Below are 23,603 nucleotides of genomic sequence, written 5' to 3' on the forward strand. Positions count from 1 at the left end.
TAACTGTCTAATATGAGCTAGTTTTAAGTGTTAATGACCAAAACTTCTTTATTTGTCCCCTTTTGTTTCTCTCTTTGGTTCGTGCTTACAATAGAGCAGAGGTTCCCGATCTTTTTTGTGCCATGGACCAATACCATTAAGGGGTGAGTGGACCCCAGGTGGGGAAGCACTGCAGTAGAGGAGTTGGTTACTGTTATTTCTTTGTTCTGAACATCAAATAAAACAGCTGTAACCACAAGATTTTTGCCTCATTCTCGACTTCTGAAGAACCTTCGGACAATATCAATTCCAGATCCAACATATCCAAAAAGGCTCAACTCCTTTCCTTAAAATTTACACATTTTCCGTGCTTTTTGGGTCTTCTGGTGAAAGTCCTCACCTTCCCAAGTGAAGGAGATAAAGTTCTGAACTTACTGAGGACATTTTCAAAAGGCGATGTCTCGAGGTGGCAGCGTCCATCTTTAAGGACCCTCACTACCTGGGACATGGCCTCTCCTCATTACTACCATCCGGCAGGAGGTACAGGAGTCTGAAGACACACCTCAACGTTTTATAAACATCTTCTTCTCCTCCGCCATCAGATTTCAGAACCCAGAAAACTATTTTTTATCATGAATTTTAGCAATTTTTTTTTACATTTTGCACTGCACAGCCACAAAACAACAAATTTCACATACATCAGTGACAATAAACCTGATTCCGATCAGCAGTTTCCCTGCAATGTTTTAGCACTTCCGTAAGGATTTGACCAACTCCTGGGCCCTGAATCCTGTCTGAATGAACAATCCGGTTCCTCACCAAGTGCTTCTTGGATTTATATAGAGTCTTTCAGAACCCTGAGGTACCATGTGGATATTAAGGGGCTGACAACAGGCTCTGCTCACACCTGTGCAAGATGTTATCCTTAGGGGTTTGGTGTGTCAGGATGTGGTTGCAGGTCTTGGTTATGCTGCTGCGTGAAACCAGGGTCAACTGAAGGGTGAAGAGCTAAGGGTGGGACCAGGTTGAATGTTGCTGGGCAACACATACAAAATGCTGGAAGAACTCAGGTCAGGCAGCACCTACGGAAATGAATAACAGTCAACATCCAGGCCCAAAATGTCGACTGTTTATTCATTTCCATAGGTGCCACCTGGCCTGCTGAGTTTCTCCAGCATTCTGTGTGTGTTGCTTTGGATTTCCAGCATCTGCAGACTTTCCTGTGTTATGAATGTTGCTGGGCCGAGGAGAGGCCAGTGGGTATTTTAGGGCCTAGAGGTTCTGGTTCAAATTAACTGGTGTGAAACTACTGGGGGTCTTGGAGCAAAGATAATTAATGCACAGAAAGGAAACCACCATTGGGCTTGAGAAAGTAATCTCACCTTCAGTAGTGTTGTGTTCGTTGGGTTTAGCCTAGAATTGCACTCGACCTAGAGCCAAAACGGACAATATTTGACAATGTTAGCAAGAAACACAGGTGTACTTCACGTATCATGAACATGCATCTCTGGACTTAATATATGCTGTCCATAGAGAAACAAGGTCACGTTACTTATTGGTAACTTGACTACTAGCTGCTCCTGTGTCTTGTTCCCTTGTTCTTGTAGATATACAACCCAGTCAATTTAAAGTCAAATTACAAGCAATTGCATATTCAGCAAATATATTTTTTAAAAAACATTGCACATTTAACATTTCAGTATTTGGGTAATATTGTAAATATACTGTTTAAGTATTCTTGTTCTTTAAATAATTAATTACAGGTTAAATGTATAAATATGTGAATTGCAAATGTCATCATGCTACCACAAGATATATGCACGTTGTGCTTAAAGTAAACACGAAGTTAGACCTGCATTTCAGACTCCCGTGTCTACCTTTGAATTAGTTAAATGTTTTGAAGTTACAAAGCAAAACAAAATACATTCTGCATTCCAAAATTGCAAAGGCTTTTTAGCCTTCTGACCCTTTATATATTGAAAAAACACTCCACTACTTTCCCTGTCTGCCCACCTCCCTTATTAGATTCCATCTCCACCTTCCTCTCCTATCAGATTCCATCATCTGCAGCCCTTTGTTGCCCCCACCCTTCACCTCCCAGTCTCTGTCACCACATCACCACAGATGCTGTCTCATCTGCTAAGTGCTTTTTGTGTTTTGGATTTTCAACATCAGTTTTCAACATCAGTTTGATTCAACAGACAAAAGCACGCACAAGAGAAAATCTGCAGATGCTGGAAACCCGAGCAACAGACACAAAATGCTGGAGGAACTCAGCAGGCCAGGTAGCATCTATGGATAAGAGCAAACAGTTGACATTTCAGGCTGAAACCCTTCAGCGCTTGTATATTCTGTTCAATTCACCAGGCTCCCAAATCACATTACGTCAAATATTGTCCAAAGACTTACTCCTCACACAAATCTCCACCTTATTCTATCCAGCACCATCACTGTCTGCAACTCAATTCATTTCAAATTCAGCATTCAGCTGCCTTCCCTTAGATTAATCCATACATTTCACAGCTCTAGTGATAAGGGATTAGTATTCCAACCTGTTACCGGTCTACAAGTTTGTCCTCAGTACCCCACGGGTTTATTAGATTGGCCTTTCTTATAAATAATACTCGTACCAAGTGTTGAGGCCCTCCGTTAAGCAGCATCCTCACTGCGCTCTTTCCCAGCGCGTCAGCTGCTCCATTCAGCGGAGGGCAGCCTGTATCCAGTCCATTCTGGGACTACACTTGTGAAATATTTTATGTCTATGAAACACACACACAAATACAAAAATACGAGGAGTACTCTCTTCAACCTGCCCTGTCATTTAATATGGCCATGGCTGATCTATGTCGGACTCAGCCTGTTCTCTATAACCCTCAATTCCTTAATCTTCTAAACACTTATCCATCTCTACCTTAAATACACCTAATGACCTGCGGGGCAGAGAATTCCTGAGATCCGTCACCTTCAGAAATTCCTTACACGCCTCAGTTTTGATGCAGGGTCTCACCCCGAAACCTCAACCATGCCATTTCCCCCTACAGATGCTGCCAAACCCGCAGAGATCCCCCCACTTGGTTACTGCTCCACGCTCCGGCACCAAGGTCAGGGATCCCCAACCTTCCTTATGCTATGGGTCAATACCAGTAAGCAAGGGTACCATGGGCCCCAGATCTAGAGCCTCTTGCACCTCCTCGAAGTGACGAGTTCTTTATTTTGCAGCTAGGACTCATGGTTCATAGTGAAAACATCCCAACATCTACCCTGACAGAACCTCCTTAGCATCATTTCGATTGATTCCCATATCAACTGGTGATTGGAAACCGGGATTGGAGGCTGGGGTGGAAAAATGATATCATGTTTCCCGAATGAACTTGGGACACTAGCTATGCTGAAAGTTGGCTTACCTCCACAGACACCACAAAGCTACATGCCAAACTTGAAATGCACATATTATTGAAAAGAGAGAATGAAGAAAAGTGGATTGAGAACCCCTCGGAGATAGTTCATTACGAATTCAGATCCACAGAATAAATGACAAGTAATTGAGCTGCTGAGTCACATACCACAGCCTCCACAGCAGGAGAGGTGTCACCGACAACCAGCAAGGCAGGGCACCTGAGAGAAGACAACAGGCTCAGTCTTGATCCCCAGAAAGCAAATTATTACCAAGGTGTTAAAGAAAATGTACAAGAATATAGAACATCGAAGAGTACACACAGCTCAGGCCCTTCACCACCCCCACCCCCCCACAAACACACACACAATGTTGTGTCAACCTTTTAACCTTGTCTAAGAATGTAAGATATCGAATTAGGCCATTCAGCTCATCGATTCTGCACCACCATTCTACCATAGCTGATTTATAATCCCTCTTCCATCTTCTCCCCATAACCTTTGACAGCCTTACTAATCAAAAACCTATCAACCTCCACTTTAGATACACCCAGTGACTTGACCTCCACAGCTGCCTGTGCCAATGATTTCCACAGATTCATGATCCTCTGGCTAAAGAAATTCTTTCTCATCTCTGTTCTACAGGGACATCTTTGTATTCTGAGGCTTCACCTCCGGTCGTAGAAACTCCCACTATAGGAAACATCCTCTTAACGTCCACCCTTTCCACCACTGACCCCCCCACCCCAAGGTGGATTGGTGTGTGTTCTCCCAACTTCCCCTTCCCTGAAGTCCACAATCAATTCCTTGGTCTTACTGACACTGCGCGCAAGATCTTTGAGCATTTACAGCCTTGACTTCCTAACCGGAAGACCACATTCTGTGCAGATTGGTGATAACATCTCCTCCTCGCTGACAATCAACACTGGTGCACCTCAGGGGTGTGTGCTTAGCTCACTGCTCTACTTTTTCTATACCCTTGACTGTGTGCCTAGGCACAGCTCAAATACCATCTATAAATTTGCTGATGATACAACCATTGTTGGTAGAATCTCAGATGATAATGAGAGGGCATACAGGAGCGAGATATGCCAACTAGTAGAGTGGTGTTGCAGCAACAACCTGGCACTCAACGTCAGTAAGACGAAAGAGCAGATTGTGGACTTCTGGAAGGGTAAGACGAAGGAACACATACCAATCCTCATAAAGGGATCAGAAGTGGAGAGAGTGAGCAGCTTCAAGTTCCTGGGTGTCAAGATATCTGAGGATCTAACCTGGTCCCAACAAAGCTGGGCCGAAGGGCCTTACCTCTGTACTGCAAGACTGTGACTCAATCAGGTCAGCAGGGCACAATACAAGAGAAAACAGATTCAATGTGATTGCAGAATAATCCCATTACAGGTGCCTCTTAAATGAATGGCCAGGATTTGGTGTGTGCGTTTAAGGGCAGATAAGCAGGCATATGCTCTACCCTTCACCGAACTCAGTCTGAGGCTGTGGGCCTACTCCGGGCTTCGTGCCTGTGAGCTCCGTGATGTTTTACTCCAATGTGTGATGAATTAATGCTGAGGTTGTGGGCCTGCTTCAGGCTTCACGTCTATGGACTCACTTTTGTTCTGAATGCTGTTGTTTTCATTTATTGTTTGCATGATTTGTGTTTTTTTTCCTCTGCACATTGGGTATTTGTTTTCTTTTTAATGGGGCCCTATTGGGTTTCTTGTTTTGTGACTGTCTGTAAGGAGACAAATCAAGGTTATATAATTTATACATACTTTGATAATAAATATACTTTGAACTTTCTTGACAATTTAAAGTTACTCACTGCAGAGTTTTAACTGTTGTTTCTTTCACGCCAACAACTGGTCGCTCAATCTCCAGGTCTCTACGACTGTAAAAAGAGATAAAAGATGCAGATAAAGTGATTGTAAATACAGTTTGTACAAGACATGCCTTTACTGTTCGCAATCTACTACCTCCTGCCATTAGAACAATTGAGTAAACACTCTAGCAACAGAAATTATTAAATCAACAGTTCTCTATCAGGTCATGTCACACTTTAGTTTGGCTGGGATTACAACTACAGGTCATGGGTTAAGGGTGAAAGGTGAGAAGTTTAAGGGGGAACATGAAGGAAAACAACTTCTTTCAGGGTCGTGAGAGCGTGGAATGTGCTGCCAGTGCAACTGGCGCACACAAGCTCGATTTCAGTGTTTCAGAGAACTTTGGATAGGTACATGGATGTATGGGGTATGGAGGGCTATGGTCCTGGTGCGGGTCAATGGAGTAGGCAGCTTAAATGGTTCAGCATAGGCAAGATGGGCTGAAGGGCCTGTTTCTGTGCTGTACTTTTCTATAACTATGACTAGCTGTTGGCTCTTGCTACCAGGTGAGCACATGGATCAAGTTTGAAAAGTCTCTTTCCCAATTTCGTCACACGTCCACCAAAGAAACAAAAAAAATCTGCAAAGCCACAGACGAAGGGGAAGTCTGGACAAAGGTCAAGAGTGTGAACTCTCAGAATTCAGTGTAAACTTCAGATCACTTGGATAGTCATCTTTATAATCGTTATCTCCCTAGTTTGCAGATCTTGCAAACAAGAGCACCCCAAAGTAAATTCTTCCCGAGTACACAATTAACCCAAAATGCAGTCAAAATCCCGATGATCCCACATCCCCGTTGTTTGAAAACCCCTGTGGGTGGGAGGGAGGAACGAGGCTTGCTTTATTGTTGCTGCTTTGTTGCTTGCTGTGTCGTTCCGCTCAGCATCGTGGGTACGCTACGTTGGCGCCGCAATGTGTGTCTGGGCTGCCCCCAGCGCATCCTCACGTTGCTTGTCAATACAAACAGCGCCCTTCACTGTATGTTTCAATGTACGTGATAAGTAAATGAATCTGAATGTGGAGCCGACTGGAGAGCAATTCCGAGGTGGTGACATCCTCACACATATGCTAGCCTTTTCCTCCTAATTGGTAGAGGTCGTGGTTTTGGAAAGTGCTGTCTAAGGAGAATCAGTAATTCAGAAAAGCATTGATATACAAAGCAACAGGCACAAAATGCTGGAGGAGCTCAGCAGCTCAGGCAGTGTCTATGGAGAGAACTAAACAGTCAACGTTTCAGGCTGAGACCCTTCATCAGGAAGGGGGAAGACACTAGAATAAAAAAAAGTGGGGGGGGCAAGAATGAGGAGAGCTAAAAGGTGATAGGTGCGCCAAGTGGGTGGGAAATGTAAAGGGATGGAGAGGAAGGAATGTGATAGGAGAGGAGAGTGGATCAGAGAGAAAGGGAAAGAGGAGGGGACTCGGGGGGAGGTGATTGGCAGGTGAGAAGAGGCAAAAGGTCCAAATGGGGAATAGAGGAGGAGGGGGGAATTTGTTTACAAGGAGAAGAAATAGATATTCATGTCATCAGGTTGGAGGGTACCCAGGCGGTATACAAGGTGTTGCTCTCCACCCTGGGGCTCATCGTGGAACAACAGGAGGCCATGGACTGACATGTCAGAAAGGAAATGAGATTCTGAATTAAGATTTTTGGCCACCGGAAAATCCCACTTTTGGCAGATGAAGTGGAGGTGCTCGACAAAGCAGCCCTCCAACTTGCAACAGGTTTCACCGATACAGTAGAGGCCGCACCGGGAGCTTCGGACACAACAGACAATCCAGCAGATTCGCAGGTGAAGTGTTGCCTCAACTGGAAGGACTGTTTGGGGCCCTAAATGGAGGCGAGGGAGGAGGTGAATGGGCAGGCCTAGCACTTTGGCCGCTTGCAGGGACAAGTGCCAGGAGGGAGATTAGTAGGGAGGGACGAGTGGACAAGCGACTCATGGAGGGAGCAATCCCTGCAGGAAGCAGAGGGAGTGAGGAGGTAAAGATACGCTTGGCGGTCAGATGCCTTTGGAGATGGCGGAAGTTGCAGAAGATGATGTGTTGGATGCAGAAGCTCATGGAGTGGTAGGTAAGGACAAGAGGAACTCTATCACTGTTATGGCGGTGAGAGACTGGGGTGAGTGCAAGTGTTCGGGATATGGGGAAAGGTGAGGATGAGGACAGCATCAATGGTGGAGGAAGGGAAACATCATTCACTGAAGAAGGAGGACATTTCTGATATCCCGGAACAGAAAGCCATGTCCGGGGAACAGATGTGGCAGAGGTGAAGAAACCAAGAAAAGGGAAAATCATTTTTACAGGAGACAAGGTTGGAAGAAGCATAATCAAGATAACCATGGGAATAGGGAGATTTATAAAAAATGCTGGTTGACGCTTGGTCTCCATAGATGAAAGCAGATCGAGGAAGGGGAGAGAGGTGTCAGAAATGGACCAAGCGGATTTACGGGCAGTGTGTAAGTTGGAGGCAAAGCTGATGAAATCAATGAGCTCAGCATGGGTGCATGATGCAGCACCAAATCGGTCGTCAATGTACTGGAGGAAGAGTTGGGGAGCACTACCAGGGAAAGCTTGGAACATGGACTATTCTACGTAGCCAGTAAAAAGGCAGACATAGCTGGGGCCCACGCTCTCAAGCCTGTAGAAAGTGGAAGAAGCCAAAGGAAAAGTCATTGAGAGTTAGGAACAGTTCTGCCAGACACAGGAGGGTAGTGTTGGAGGGGAACTGGTTAGTTCCTTTACTGAGAAAGAAGTGGAGATTTTTAAGGCCTTTTGATGGGTTGATACCGCCATGTTTTATCATAATGTCCATTATCCCAGGTTTACATGGATACCAGATGCAATTGTCTCTATAAATCTATCCATACCTGTTATATGAGTTGACAAAAAGATACATATTTTCCTGGTTAATATCCTGCGATATGTGGAGTCGATAGGTCTGGATCAGTTCTAAATTGTTCTCCAGCTCATCCTGTATTGGGCAGTGGTTTAGGAAAGAAAATAGATAAAGGCAACCATTAAAATAGATCTAAAGCTTCACTCTCTTCACAGTACTTCAATCAATGGCAACAACAGTAGGCCACATGCCTGCAGAAATTATTTGTCGTCAATTGACTTTTCTTTAAATAGGGTCTTACTATGCATAGATAGACACTGTAGATTGTTGCAAAATAAGAAACAGCAGCCAAGGACTACATTCAAAGATTCAAAGTATATTTATTATCATAGTATGTATACAGAATACAGTGCTGAAATTTGTCCTCCCACAGGCAGCAAAGAAACAAAGAAACACCATGGAACCCATTCAAGAAAAGATCCAACTCCCAACATGTGAAAAAAGAACAAATTGCACAAATGGAAGAAAAGTGAGCAAACAATGTAGAATATAAAAGACCAAACCAGGAGAGCAGTGGTATTCAGTTTAGTTTAGTTCAGTGCCGCGCCGTCAGCCCCCAGCAGGCCACAGGGGTATTCTTCGCCGAAGCACCCTGGTCCACAGCGATGGCCCAAACAAACTGCTCAAAAACAGCAAAAGAGTAACCAGAATCTTGGAGTGCGTGTAATATGAACCTCAAAGTCCCTCAAAACAAGTCAACAGCCTTGCCAATCAATCCTTGCAACAGGAATCCCAACACTCCTGCATTTTCTTCCAACAGCAGCTAGTGAAAGGGAGAGGAAGAGCAGACAAGCGCAGGCAGACAGCACCGAACAACTACGCATCCTCTGCTCTCGTCTCGTCAACTTCAACAACTACCCATCCTCTGCTCTCGTCTCATCAACTTCAACAACTGCCCATCCTCTGCTCTCGTCTCGTCAACTTCAACAACTGCCCATCCTCTGCTCTCGTCTCATCAACTTCAACAACTGCCCATCCTCTGCTCTTGTCCTTGTCAACTTCAACAACTGCCCATCCTCTGCTCTCGTCTCGTCAACTTCAACAACTACCCATCCTCTGCTCTCGTCTCATCAACTTCAACAACTGCCCATCCTCTGCTCTTGTCCTTGTCAACTTCAACAACTACCCATCCTCTGCTCTCATCTCGTCAACTTCAACAACTGCCCATCCTCTGCTCTCGTCTTGTCAACTTCAACAACTACCCATCTTCTGCTCTTGTCCTCGTCAACTTCAACAACTGCCCATCCTCTGCTCTCGTCTCGTCAACTTCAACAACTACCCATCCTCTGCTCTCGTCTCGTCAACTTCAACAACTGCCCATCCTCTGCTCTCGTCTCGTCAACTTCAACAACTGCCCATCCTCTGCTCTTGTCCTTGTCAACTTCAACAACTGCCCATCCTCTGCTCTCGTCTCGTCAACTTCAACAACTACCCATCCTCTGCTCTCGTCTCGTCAACTTCAACAACTGCCCATCCTCTGCTCTCGTCTCATCAACTTCAACAACTGCCCATCCTCTGCTCTTGTCCTTGTCAACTTCAACAACTGCCCATCCTCTGCTCTCGTCTCGTCAACTTCAACAACTGCCCATCCTCTGCTCTCGTCAACTTCAACAACTACCCATCCTCTACTCTCGTCTCGTCAACTTCAACAACTACCCATCCTCTGCTCTCGTCTCGTCAACTTCAACAACTACCCATCCTCTGCTCTCGTCTCGTCAACTTCAACAACTACCCATCCTCTGCTCTTGTCTCGTCAACTTCAACAACTGCCCATCCTCTGCTCTCGTCTCGTCAACTTCAACAACTACCCATCCTCTGCTCTCGTCTCGTCAACTTCAACAACTGCCCATCCTCTGCTCTCGTCTTGTCAACTTCAACAACTGCCCATCCTCTGCTCTCGTCTCGTCAACTTCAACAACTGCCCATCCTCTGCTCTCGTCTCATCAACTTCAACAACTGCCCATCCTCTGCTCTTGTCCTTGTCAACTTCAACAACTGCCCATCCTCTGCTCTCGTCTCGTCAACTTCAACAACTACCCATCCTCTGCTCTCGTCTCATCAACTTCAACAACTGCCCATCCTCTGCTCTCGTCTCGTCAACTTCAACAACTGCCCATCCTCTGCTCTCGTCTCGTCAACTTCAACAACTGCCCATCCTCTGCTCTTGTCCTTGTCAACTTCAACAACTGCCCATCCTCTGCTCTCGTCTCGTCAACTTCAACAACTGCCCATCCTCTGCTCTCGTCAACTTCAACAACTACCCATCCTCTACTCTCGTCTCGTCAACTTCAACAACTACCCATCCTCTGCTCTCGTCTCGTCAACTTCAACAACTACCCATCCTCTGCTCTCGTCTCGTCAACTTCAACAACTACCCATCCTCTGCTCTTGTCTCGTCAACTTCAACAACTGCCCATCCTCTGCTCTCGTCTCGTCAACTTCAACAACTACCCATCCTCTGCTCTCGTCTCGTCAACTTCAACAACTACCCACCCTCTGCTCTCGTCTCGTCAACTTCAACAACTACCCATCCTCTGCTCCCGTCTCATCAACTTCAACAACTACCCATCCTCTGCTCTCGTCTCCTCAACTTCAACCTTGCCTGATGCCTCAAACGGAGCAAAGCAATAGAATCGATCATGGGCTCTCTCCCTCGGTGACTCAATCAGAGAGAAGCAATAGAATCGATCATGGGCTCTCCCCCTCGGTGACTCAATCAGAGAGAAGCAATAGAATCGATCATGGGCTCTCCCCCTTGGTGACTCAATCAGAGAGAAGCAATAGAATCGATCATGGGCTCTCTCCCTCGGTGACTCAATCAGAGAGAAGCAATAGAATCGATCATGGGCTCTCTCCCTTGGTGACTCAATCAGAGAGAAGCAATAGAATCGATCATGGGCTCTCTCCCTCGGTGACAATCAGAGAGAAGCAATAGAATCGATCATGGGCTCTCTCCCTCGGTGACTCAATCAGAGAGAAGCAATAGAATCGATCATGGGCTCTCTCCCTCGGTGACTCAATCAGAGAGAAGCAATAGAATCGATCATGGGCTCTCTCCCTCGGTGACTCAATCAGAGAGAAGCAATAGAATCAATCATGGGCTCTCTCCCTTGGTGACTCAATCAGAGAGAAGCAATAGAATCGATCATGGGCTCTCTCCCTCGGTGACAATCAGAGAGAAGCAATAGAATCGATCATGGGCTCTCTCCCTCGGTGACTCAATCAGAGAGAAGCAATAGAATCGATCATGGGCTCTCTCCCTCGGTGACTCAATCAGAGAGAAGCAATAGAATCGATCATGGGCTCTCTCCCTCGGTGACTCAATCAGAGAGAAGCAATAGAATCGATCATGGGCTCTCTCCCTCGGTGACTCAATCAGAGAGAAGCAATAGAATCGATCATGGGCTCTCTCCCTCGGTGACTCAATCAGAGAGAAGCAATAGAATCGATCATGGGCTCTCTCCCTCGGTGACAATCAGAGAGAAGCAATAGAATCAATCATGGGCTCTCTCCCTCGGTGACTCAATCAGAGAGAAGCAATAGAATCGATCATGGGCTCGCTCCCTCGGTGACTCAATCAGAGAGAAGCAAAGGAGTTGACTATAGGCTCTCTCCCTCGGTGACTCAATCAGAGAGAAGCAAAGGAGTTGGTCAGGAGCTTGTGCCTCGTCTCCAGGCTTCCAGGCCACACACTCTCCTCCCAACCTCATAGAACTCCCTCAGAGTCAGCAAAGTGCCAGATTGCTCAATCGGCCCAAAAACACACCATCAAATTGGAAATCACAGGTTCCAATTGCACGCAGCTTAGTAGCAGAATCATATTTGAAAGAAGTAGTTTCATGAACAGACTGCAGGACATTGCCATCAAGCAGAAACAGAACAGGCAGCAGAAAATTAATAAAAACCTGAATTAAAAACAAGACAGCATTTTCAGATTTTCCACCAGGGAGTATCTATGAAAGAGAAATGATTATCATTTCATGTCAACGAAGAGAATTCACCCTGAAACAGTAAGCATTCCATGAATGCAGATCGAGCTAGTAAATACTGCCTTGAAGGGGGTGAATATTTATGCAATCAATTATTTTGTGTTTATATTTGTAATTAATTTAGATCACTTTTAAGAGATCTGTTTTCACTTTGATATAAAAGTCTTTTTCTGTTTATCAGTTCAGTGTCAAAAAAAAATCAAATTAAATCCACTGTGATTCAATGTTGTGAGACAATAAAACATTTAAACTTCCAAGGGAGGTGGAGAGGAATAAAGAGTCCTGATGAAGTGTCTTAACCCTTCAGCTCTTTATTCCTCTCCTTGGATGCCGGCTAACCTGCTGAGTTCCTCCAGCATTTTGTGTGTGTTATAAATTTCATTCTATGCTTAAGGAATGGCATCCAAGCACTGCAATAACACACCGCGGCAGGAATGGAGACAAACACTAACGTCATGCCTCTGATGTCACTACAATCAGACATCTCCATTTAACAACAAGGAATAAGTAGCTAGCTCCTTAACAACATCCACATGTCCGCATTACGTCACTAACTACTCTAGGCATCTGGACTGCATAGTGACCATGATTACTAGTATTGGAAGGGTTTTAACTCACGCTGCTGAAGTGATGAGCCAGAACAATGTCATCCAGGTTGGTGGTCCATCCAGAAAGCTGAAGGAGAAAAAAGCAGGTCATTCCAACGAGAAACAAGAGAAACACTGCAGGAGCATCTTCATCAGGAACCCAACTATCACAAGTTGCCAAAAGATCTCAACAACAACACACAAAATGCTGCAGGAACTCAGCAGGTCAGGCAGCGTCCATGGAAATGAGTGAAGAGTCAATGTTTCAGGCTGAGACTCTCCTTCAGGATGGGAAAGGGAGGGGGAATTTGCCAGAATAAAAAAGTGGGGGAGGGAAAGGAGGATAGCTAGAAGGTGATAGGTGAAGCTAGATGGGTTGGGAAGGTAAAGGGCTGGAGAAGAAGGAATCTGATAGGAGAAGAGAGTGGACCATCGGAGAAAGGAAAGGAGGAGGGGACCCAGGGGGAAGTGGTAGGCAGGTGAGAAGAGTTAAGGGGCCAGAGTGAGGAATGGAAGAAGAGGGGAAACTTTTTTTGTAAAAATTGGAAGGAGAAATTGATACTCATGCCATCAGGTTGGAGGCTACCCAGACGGAATACAATGTGTTGCCCTTCAGCCAAGGGTGTCCACATCGTGGCACGAGAGTGCCATGGACCAACATGTTGGCACGAGAATGGGAATCAGAATTAAAATGTTTGGCCACCAGGAAGTTCCGCTTTTGGCCGATGGAGTGGAGGTCCCACAATTTATGACGAGGCTCAGCAACGTAGAGGAGGCCACATCAGGAGCACTGGATACAATAGATTTGCAGGTGAAGTGTTGCCTCACCTGGAAGGACTACCTGGGGCCCTGAATGGAGGTGAGGGAGGAGGTGGATGGGCAGGTGTAGCACTTACGCTGCTTGCAGGGGGTGATTAGTGGGAAGGGATGATTGGACAAGGGAATTATAGAGGGAGCAGTCCCTGTGGAAAGCAACAGCACAATATAGGCCATGACGTCGTGCCGACCTTTTAGCTTACCCTAAGGTCAATCTAACCCTTTGCTCCATTCTTCTGTCATCCATGTGCCTATCTAAGAGTCCCTTATTTGTTCCCGATATTTCTGCCTCTATCACCAGCCCTGCAGGTAATTCCACAAACCCATCACCCACTGTGTGAAAAACGTACCTCTGACGTCCCTCCTCCCCCCTATAATTTCCTCCAATCACCTTAAAATGTTGTCCTCTTTATGTGCAGTTTCTCCCCTGGCTATCCATTTAATTGATGCCTCTTTTTATCTAGTCCCCCTCTATCAAGTCACCTCTCAGGGGCGCTAGATTGCAAAATTAGTCAAAAGCCGGAGAAATCAGGAAATCATTTGACAGAATTATCCCAACCAACCTTCGATGCAGCCCAATCCATCCATCCTTTAGCGCACGGGTCAATGTTGATGAGGACAAGTCCTTCAACGAGGTTTTGGTGGCTCAGCTTGCACAAACCAGGCAGAAAAGAAAAGATTAACAGCAGTTCAAGATACACTCTGGTATACTGCGCAGTACCGACCGTTATCCTTCCTCCCGAGTCAGAAGGCTCTGGGCTCTAATCCCACATCAGAGCCCGCAGGAAGTCCAGGCTAACACGCTGGTGCAGCACTGAACCAAGCGTCACATTGAGGAGGGTTTGCTCATGTGGGCAATCAGGCCGTCTCAGAGGGCAGTTACCAGCCCACCGCAGTTACACGCCAGTCAACCCAGGTAAAGATGGCAAGTCATCTTCCCCAAAAGTACAATGTTGCTCGGCTCACCTACCTGGTAGTTTCACGGACACCAGCACTGATAGATAATCGTTAATTTAGATTTACTCAATCCTCAGTTACTGGAATATGACTCAGTGCAGACCTCTGAGCTACTAATCCTCTAACTACAAGTCCATAGGAGCTGAATTAGGCCATTTGGCCCATCAAGTCTGCTTGCCATTCAATCATAGCTGATACTCTTCCTTCCCTCGCACCCCCAACCCTATTCTCCCAGTAACCCTTAACACCCTTACTGGTGACACCAACTTGCCACTAAAACACAATGAAGTCCAGAGAAGAATGTGTACTGAATAATTAATTGTCCATCTTAGATACTTACTGCAAATCTAGTTAGGATGTAGGCTCCGGCCCCGACTCCAATCCCAATCACGTTCTGAACACTGCAAGACAAACAGATTCGTTAAATTCTCAGTATACCTGGCACTCAGTGAAATGAAACAGAAGACCAGTCATATTTTGGAAAGTGGTCGCTAGGGGAGGTGGTGAATGGGGAAAAGGACTGGAAAGGCCCACCCATCATCCCCACCATTGAGGACATCTTCAAAAGGATCTCCATCCTTTAGGGTGGAGCTTAGGAGGGCAATGGCGCCTAATGGCAACTCGGTTGCTTGCATCTTCTGAAACAGCTCTATTTCTATCTTTAATATCTCCATTTTTCCCTTACAGGGTTCTTTTGAAGACCCTGACCTGGAGTTACACCTTGAGATCAGTTCTTTGCAGGAATGGGACCCTGCTCTCGGGGTCTCACGACTGACCGCTATTCGATATACCAAGGACGTGGCCTAGAATACCAGCACACCTTCAGCGTTCCGGGATTTTGTGGCTCTGGAGATGGACGGACTCAAAGTCGGTGACTCCGCAGGAAACTGGTGTGTCGTGGGAGTACACTGAAGATCGAAAGCAGCTAGCTGGCTGCTGGCTGTGTGTCCAGAGATCCGAGATTTTTGGGCACAGATCTCAGAAAAAGCAACGCAAGACTTTTAACATCGTAAATCAGTGAGCTGTTTGTTATGTCTCCCCTCTCGCTGTGAAACGGGGACACCTCTTTTTCCCTTATTAGGCAACAGCAAGTCTGTGTCATTATTGATGCTTTGCTGCACGCTTGAGTGCTTGGCGAGGGAGTGCCAATGGGTTTATTTCCGGTGGGGGGGGGGGCATTGCTTTGCTGCTGCTTGTGCGTGGGTGGGAGGAGCTGGGGGGTGATTTGGGGTTTTAACATTTAACTGTCATTTATTTTTTGGGGCCCTCCTCTGTTTTCCTGGATGTTTGCGAAGGAAAAAATTTCAGGATGTATATTGTATACATTTCTCTGATATTAAATGTACCTATTGAAACCTTTAAAAGACAATGCCTCAAAAAGGTGACATCCAACCCCCAAACCCCCACCAGATAGGTCCTCTTCTCACTGAGATGGTGGTGCAGGAGCTGGAAGTCACACACCCAACATTTTAAGAACAGCTTCTTTTCTTCTACCATCAAATTTCTGAAGACAATGAACCCATGAATATTTTTGATCTACTTGTTAATTTAATTTTTTAATATATTTCTTAATATAATTTATTACTTTTATGTATTTCCCTGTATGGCTGCCGCAAGATATTTCATGACGTATGTCAGACATTAACCCTGATTCATTAATTCAATATTTTTGCTCTCTTTTTGCACTATTTATATATACACACACACAAATAATTACAATTTACAGTATATTTTATGTATTGTGTTGTACTGTTGGAACAAAACAACAAATTTCACGTGATAATAAACCCGATTTAAGCAAACATTGGCACTAAACTCACTTTAAGTGGGTTAGAACTGCAGGCAGCATCTCAGCCAGCTCATCCATGGTGGGATACTGGTACCTGCAAAGGCAATAACAGAAAGAAATGCAAGTTATGGAAATTGCATTGCGCTGCACGGTGCTAACAATCGGCTGCAGTTGTATGGCCCACAAACAAGAGGGGAATCTACCGCACTCAGAACGTTGCAAATGTATGAACAGCAGAAGTGGTGGATGCAGGTTCAATTGCAACACTTTAGAGCAGTCTGGACAGGTACATGGATGGGAGGGGTATGGTCCAGGTGTGGATAGATGGGACTAGTTAGAACAACAGGTCAGCTCAGACTGGATTGGCCAAGGGGCCTCTTTCTGTGCTCTTTGACACCAAGTTCCATTCTATACAACTATGGAAAAAGTTGCTAACCTGTCAGCTTCAGGTCGATGTTTATTTACATGGGCCATTCAAGTAGGTGACACAATGGAAAAACTACAACACCAACAACAGTGCCCACTGTTCCCCCTAAGCTCTGTGGCCACATAGTAACTGAAATGCTCCCACGCACATAGCCTTTGTTGCCATGCAGCCGGAATAAAGAGGGACAAGAAGTAGTTGACAAAATGTAAAAGATTTTTTTTTGTTGAACTGTATTTCATTATACACAAAAGTATGTGATTTTTCAATTTTCATTCTAAATATTCATAGCATGATATTACAAAAAAAAAGCATTTAAAGTGCTGTGCAGTTTTCAGGCCGTGTAAAAATTTCCTGCTCAGAGCAATGGCTGATCCACGCAACTATAAAAAAAATCAGAGGGAACATTGACAGTGCTCTTCCCAGTGATAGTAAACACTCTCCTGTAACTAATTATCCATGTCACTCATTTTCCATGTATAAAAAAGCAGAGATGGTCCCACCTTCACTCATTTGCCATGTATTTAAAACACAGGTCATCCCAGATTCTGAATGCTTGCTTTAGGTACAGCTGATAGATACAAATGTGTTTGAGAAATTGGTGGGATGGCTTTGCTGGCTGCAGGCATCTTCTGGCATGTACTGGGTCACGACAGTTCACATAGTCATAGAACACAACAGCAGAGAAAGAGGCCTTTTGGCCCATCTAGTCCATGCTGAACCATTAATCTTCCTAGTTCCATTGGCCTGCATTTGGACCATATACCTATATGCCCCTCCCATCCGTGTACCCATCCAAATGTCTCTTCAATGTTGAAGTCAACCCCACAACCACTGCTTGCACTGGCAGCATGTTCCACACTCTGGCCACCCTCTGAGAGAAGAAGTTTCTCCTCATGATCCCCTTAAAGATTTCACCTTTCACCCTTAACCCATGACCTCTCGTTCACATCAACAGAATCCTGTCGTAACCTGGGGGAGAAGCTTGGAGTCAGCATCACTGCAGGTTCATACCGCATTGAAATAGAACCTTTAGACCAACCCATCCATTCCAATGAAGATGCCCATCTAAACTAGTCCCAGCTACCTACATTTGGCCAATATTCCTCTAAATCAGGGGCTCATGAACATCCTGCTTATTGGAATTGGTACATGGCATAAAAAAGGTTGGGAATCCCTGGTCTAAACCTTTGCTACCCATAGGACCTGTATCTGATCTAAATTGCACGTGGTACACTGCAGTGAGAGACCCCCCCCCCCCCGAATCCTTTCCATCGTCTTGATGGATAGAAACAAAATAGAATGCATTTCCAAAACCCTGCACTCCCACAATGAAATCGTCAAAGCTGCAGTTACTATTGCCAGTTTCATAGATCTTCACGGGAAAGGAATGATTCCCACACATCCTTAGTTTTCTATTGATAGCTTATATTCTGCATACACTCAGTGCCCTCGTTATTCAGTAGACCCCGTACCTCATAAAATGGCCACTGAGTGCATGTTCATGATCATCTGCTGCTGTAGCCCATCAACTTCCAGGTTCGACTCTTCTGCACACCAGTTTTTGAACATGTGGTTATTTGAGTTACTGTTGTCTTCCTGTCAGCTTGAACCAGTCTGGCCATTCCCTCTGACCTCTCTCATTAACAAGGTGCTTCACCCACAGATTTGCCTCTTACTGCATGTTTTTTTTTGTTTTTCACAAACTCTAGAGATTATTGTGTGCGAAAATCCCAGGAGATCAGCAGTTTCTGAGATACTCAAACCAACTTGCCTGGCACCAACAATCATTCCCCAAAGTCTCTTAGATCACATTTCTTCTCCATTCTGATGTTTGGTCTGAATAACTGAACCTGTTGACCATATCTGCATGCTTTTATGCACTGACTGGATATTGCATTAACAAGTAGATGCCCAGATGTACCTAACAAAGTGGCCATTGAGTACAGCTTGATACAATTGTCTTTGAAAAAATCAAGGTCACAGTTTTAGTTGCCTGCTTCATCTGTCTCTGCTTTGGGTTATTGGCCTGTGTTACATTACACTCTTTATCTTAGCTGTTCTCTCAGTTACATATTCCTTATCACATGCCAAGTCATCAGAACTTTATTTCCGAGTCTCTTTTAATCACGCAAACTTAGCATAATCTCTATCTCCAATTGTGTGGAGCTTGCAGTTGTGCCCACCTGCTACAGACTCCTCCCCAAGACAAGTGACCTATATTCTGGTGCTGTTAACTGTACATAAAGCAGCTCCACACCAGGAAGGGCAAAGCACAACAGATCCACAGCAGATGACATTTCAAAGTAAATTTATCATCAAAGAGCATATATGTCACCATATACAACCCTGAGATTCATATTCTTACACGCATGCTCAATAAATTCATAATAGAATAATAACCATAATAGAATCAATGAAAGACCGCACCAACCTGGGCATTCAAACAGTGTGCAAAAGACAAACTGTGTAAATACAAAAATAAATAAACAATAAATATCATAAACATGAGATGAAGAGTCCTTGAAAGTGAGCCCGTTGGTTGTGGAACATTTCAATGATGGTGCAAGTGGGCATTAAGTGAAGCTATCCCCTTTGGTTCAAGGCTTGATGGTTGAGGGGTGGTAACTGTTCCTGAACCTGGTGGTGTGAGCCTAAGGCAGCAGTGAGAAGAGTGCAAGACCTGGGTAGTGGGGGTCCCTGATGATGGATGCTGCTTTCCTGCAACAACACTCCATATAGATGTGCTCAATAGTGGGGAGGGCTTTACCCATGATGGACTGGGCCATAGCCACTACCTTTTGTAGGAGTTTCCATTTTATTGGCTCTTCACTCAAGCCTGGAATCTGGACAGCAAAGATGCATGAATCAGGATGATTCTTATTGACTACAGCTCAGCATTCAGTACCATCATCCCCTCAAAACCAAACAATAAGCTTCAAGACCTTGGCTTCATTACCTCCTTGTATAATTGGATCCTCGATTTTCTTGGTTACAGAGCCCAGTCAGTTTGGGTTGGCAACAATATCTTCTCCACAATCTCCATCACTGGTGCACCATGATGGTGCGTGCTTAGCCCCCACTCTACTCGCTTTACATGTACGACAGTGTGGCTGAGCACATCTCCAATGCCATATTTAGGTTTGCTGATGACACCACTGTCGTTGGCCGAATCAAAGACGGTGATGAATCAGCAGTTAGGAGGGAGACTGAGAATCTGGCTGAGTGGTGCCACAACAACAGCCTGTTCAGTGTCAGCAAGACCATGGAGTTGATCATTGACTTCATCTGAAGAAAACCGGAGATCCGTAAGCCAGTCCTCATCGGGGGATCAGAGGTGGAGAGGGTTAACAACTTTAATGATATTTCAGAGGCCTGGTCCTGGAGCCAGCACGCAAGTGTAATTACGAAGAAAGCATGGCAATGCCTCTACTTCCTCCAGAGTTTGCGAAGATTTGGCATGACATCTAAAACTTTGACAAGTAGAGGATGTGGCCCAGTCATCGCAGGTAAAGCCTCCCCACCACTGAGCACATCTTCATGGAGTGTTGTCACAGGAAAGCAGCATCCATCACCAGGGAACCCCCATCACCCAGGTCATGTTCTCTTCTCACTGCTGCCATCAGGAAGGTGGTCCAGCAGCCTCAGGACTCACACTACCAGTTTCAGGAACAGTTATTACCCCTCAATCATCAGACTCTTGAACCAGAGGGGATAACTTCATTCGCCCCATCACTGAACTGTTCCCACAATCTAGGGAATCACTTTCAAGGACTCTTCACCTCATGTTCTCAATATTTATTGTCTTTTTTTCTTTTTTTTTTACTTGCACAGTTTTTGTTGGCTTTTGCAGACAGGTTGTACACCCAGTCATTGATTCTAATATGGTTATTGGATTTATTGAGTATGCCTGCAAGAAAATGAATCGCAGGGTTGTATATGGTGGCATATATGTATTTATTAATAAACTTACTTTAAACTTTGATAGAAATGGGGCAAGGTGACTGAGTGTCATGCTGTGCCTTTTGACTAGAATGACAAGAAAGGGATGGGGGTAAAGAGAAGAAACTTGAAAGGGAAAATTGAACCCATTTAATAAGACCACGTGATATAGGAGCAGAATTAGGCCATTTGGCCCATCAAATCTGCTCCACCATTCGATCATGGCTGATTTATTATCCATTTCCTGCCTTCTCTCTGTAACCTTTGACGCCCTTACTAATCAAGAATCTATCAACCTCCACTTTAAATATACCCAGTGACTTGGTCTCCACAGCCATTTGTGGCAAAGAATTCCAGATTCACCACCCTCTGGCTAAAGAAATTCCTGAAGGAGCATCCTTGAATACAGAAGCTGTGCCCCTGGTCCTAGACTGTTGGAAACATATCCAGCAGGAAGGGGCACTGGTGACAAAAAGGCTTCTGTCGGCAAGGGTAAAGAAAGATTTGTCACATGTACATCGAAACATGGCGAAACACGTTGTTTGCATCAACGAGCATCACGGTCCGAGGATGCGCTAGGGTCATCAGCAAGTGACGCCACGCATCCGGCACAGACATAGCATGCCCGCCATGCTCGCCAGAACACCACGGAACACAACAGCAAAAACAGCCTTGTTCCTCCCTCACTCCACACACACACACACACACACACACACACACACACACACAGTCCTTTAACCCACAACTTATTAACCCTAAGCTGTCCAACTTGGAATGTGGGTAGAAAACGGAGGAAACCCACATGGCCACAGGTAGAACAAGCGGTGGGAGTTGAACACTGATCACTGGTGCTGTAACACGATATGCTAAATGCGCCACACAGGGTAGGAAAGGGTTTTGGAACAGCTGTGATCTCAGTGAAGGGGCTGAACGATCTACCACGGCTCCAATGTTAAAGGATAACAACACAGCAAGTGCAAAAGCCCTTACCCTGTAGGGAAAGGCGGAGCTCCTTCCTGGTGCCCAGGGGCATCGACATGACACACGGCGAAGTGGTGTGTGATCTCCTGCATGTCCTCGTAGTTAAACAATGTGTTGAAGCAAGATTTGTCTGTGGGGAAAACAGGTAAAACAGAGTTGGAGGGGGGGGATGAACAAAGCGAACAAAACACCAGCAAATCCAACATAACATTTTTCCATGTTCAGCGTTGACCTCAGAAACGTGACATTCAGCTCAATTGCTCTGCGGGAGTCTCATCAGAATGCAAACCAGGCCATGCTCTTGTCCAATCTCCAGAGTTTACCGGACACATCCACTCTTCTCTGGCCTGGGTTTTAATGGATGCACATTCACAATTTCATTGGTTTGGTCTTGCCACTTATTCCCAGCAGCACAGAAAAGGTTTCAGGAAGCAAACTGAGCCCAGGTAGATATCAGCCAGGATCTCAATAATTGGCAGCAGGTCTGAGAGCTGACTGCCTATTCTTGATGCTACGTACCCAATTATAGAACGTATAGAACATTGGCCAAGCCCATAGGTTCGTTCACCAAGGACTCACCCATCCCAACATACAAGCCAATAATAGAGCCTTATAGCTCCTCACCAATCATTTCCCACATGTCCCAATTTCTCCTTTACACTGCCTCTCTCTTTGAGAGGTCAACTGCCTACTCATGATGTTATGTACTCATTTATAGAACGTATAATCTATTGGTTAAGTCCACAGGTTTTGACCAAGGTCAAACTCATCCCAACTGGTCCTTCTGTCAACGAAAGCCACCAGAGACATGCAGCTGGAAGTATAAAAGACTTTATTCAAGATACACAGCTGACAGCATTTAGAGTCACTCTGAAGAGAGGCTCCCTGACCCAACATTACACCACATTTTTATATGCAAAAGATCAAAGGTAACATCAGGACAATTTCTATAGTTCCAATGCATTCATAATGCATCCTTTGAGTTGCATGTAATTTTCAATCACCAACACTCTAGACACCCAAAATCAATGTTAGTCACTGTTGACTCTGAGCTGCACTCATGCATACGCAGACATATCAGGTCAAAGGGATGTTTTCTGGTTTGCAGTCAAGCCCAGTCTACAGCTCCAGATAAGACCACTGTTCTGAGCTGCATTTTAAACTCAGTCTACAATCCACATTCAGAACTGAAGACTGATTGCTGTTGAAATTAATATTTGCCATATTCCATAACTCCAGAATTCACCCTAACACCAACACAAGGGCCAATAATAGAACCTTATAACCCCTCATCAATCATTTCCCACTCATCCCAATTTCCATCTTACATTGTATCCATGACATTCCTACATTTCCTGATACTGCTACTTATTAAGGTGTCAGTGCATTGCCAGTTTTGGCTCTGTGGATAGTATTTCTGTCTGAATAAGTTCTGGGTTCAAGTTTGGCTGCAGGGCATTCTAGTGCATTCCTGAACATGTTGCATTGTTAGAGATGCTGTTTATCATCTGAATTAAACCAAAGCCCTAACAGGTGGATTTAATGATTCTACGCTATCAAAAAGATAGTACAGCAACAGCACTCTCCAGTAATTACAGTGGATTCCAGTTAATTGGGACACATCAGGACCAATGTATATTTTGACCCAATTAAGCAGCTGCCCCAAGTTTCATGGAAATAGTTAAGAAGGTATAAAAAGACAAATTACCGTTTAACTGAGTATCAAATTATGCATTTAAATGAAATACAGAACAAATTAGAACACTATCAGTATTACTGGGGGTATCTCACGACGACAGGAAACCTGTGCATTAGAGTTTCAAAGTGGAAAAGCCATTGAACTGGGGCAGTTCCATTCTCTCGACCTCAGAAGTCTGGGCCCAGTGGTATAAGATGAGTCACAGCTGGGGTCTTCTTCAGTTGCAGTAGATGACCATGACTTCTGTGCCTCGGCATGTCCATCACTCTTC

General features: G+C 45.0%; 1 protein-coding gene across 5 annotated transcripts in view; it reads right to left on the reverse strand.

Moving 5' to 3' along the window:
* Positions 1–23,603, reverse strand: part of LOC134342690 (protein NDRG3-like) — a 142,180-nt gene that overhangs the window by 32,278 nt on the left and 86,299 nt on the right. For all 5 annotated transcript variants that reach the window (XM_063041116.1, XM_063041117.1, XM_063041120.1 and 2 more), the window contains exons 5-13: positions 21,643–21,763; positions 16,318–16,380; positions 14,838–14,898; positions 14,104–14,190; positions 12,756–12,812; positions 8,120–8,223; positions 5,195–5,260; positions 3,543–3,594; positions 1,362–1,409 (exon numbers count right to left, since the gene is read on the reverse strand). In XM_063041116.1, the coding sequence (XP_062897186.1) occupies positions 1,362–1,409; positions 3,543–3,594; positions 5,195–5,260; positions 8,120–8,223; positions 12,756–12,812; positions 14,104–14,190; positions 14,838–14,898; positions 16,318–16,380; positions 21,643–21,763 (659 nt within the window). The remainder of the gene's footprint in view (positions 1–1,361; positions 1,410–3,542; positions 3,595–5,194; positions 5,261–8,119; positions 8,224–12,755; positions 12,813–14,103; positions 14,191–14,837; positions 14,899–16,317; positions 16,381–21,642; positions 21,764–23,603) is intronic.

The sequence above is a fragment of the Mobula hypostoma genome, chromosome 2 (assembly GCF_963921235.1).
Source record: "Mobula hypostoma chromosome 2, sMobHyp1.1, whole genome shotgun sequence".
Taxonomy (NCBI): domain Eukaryota; kingdom Metazoa; phylum Chordata; class Chondrichthyes; order Myliobatiformes; family Myliobatidae; genus Mobula; species Mobula hypostoma.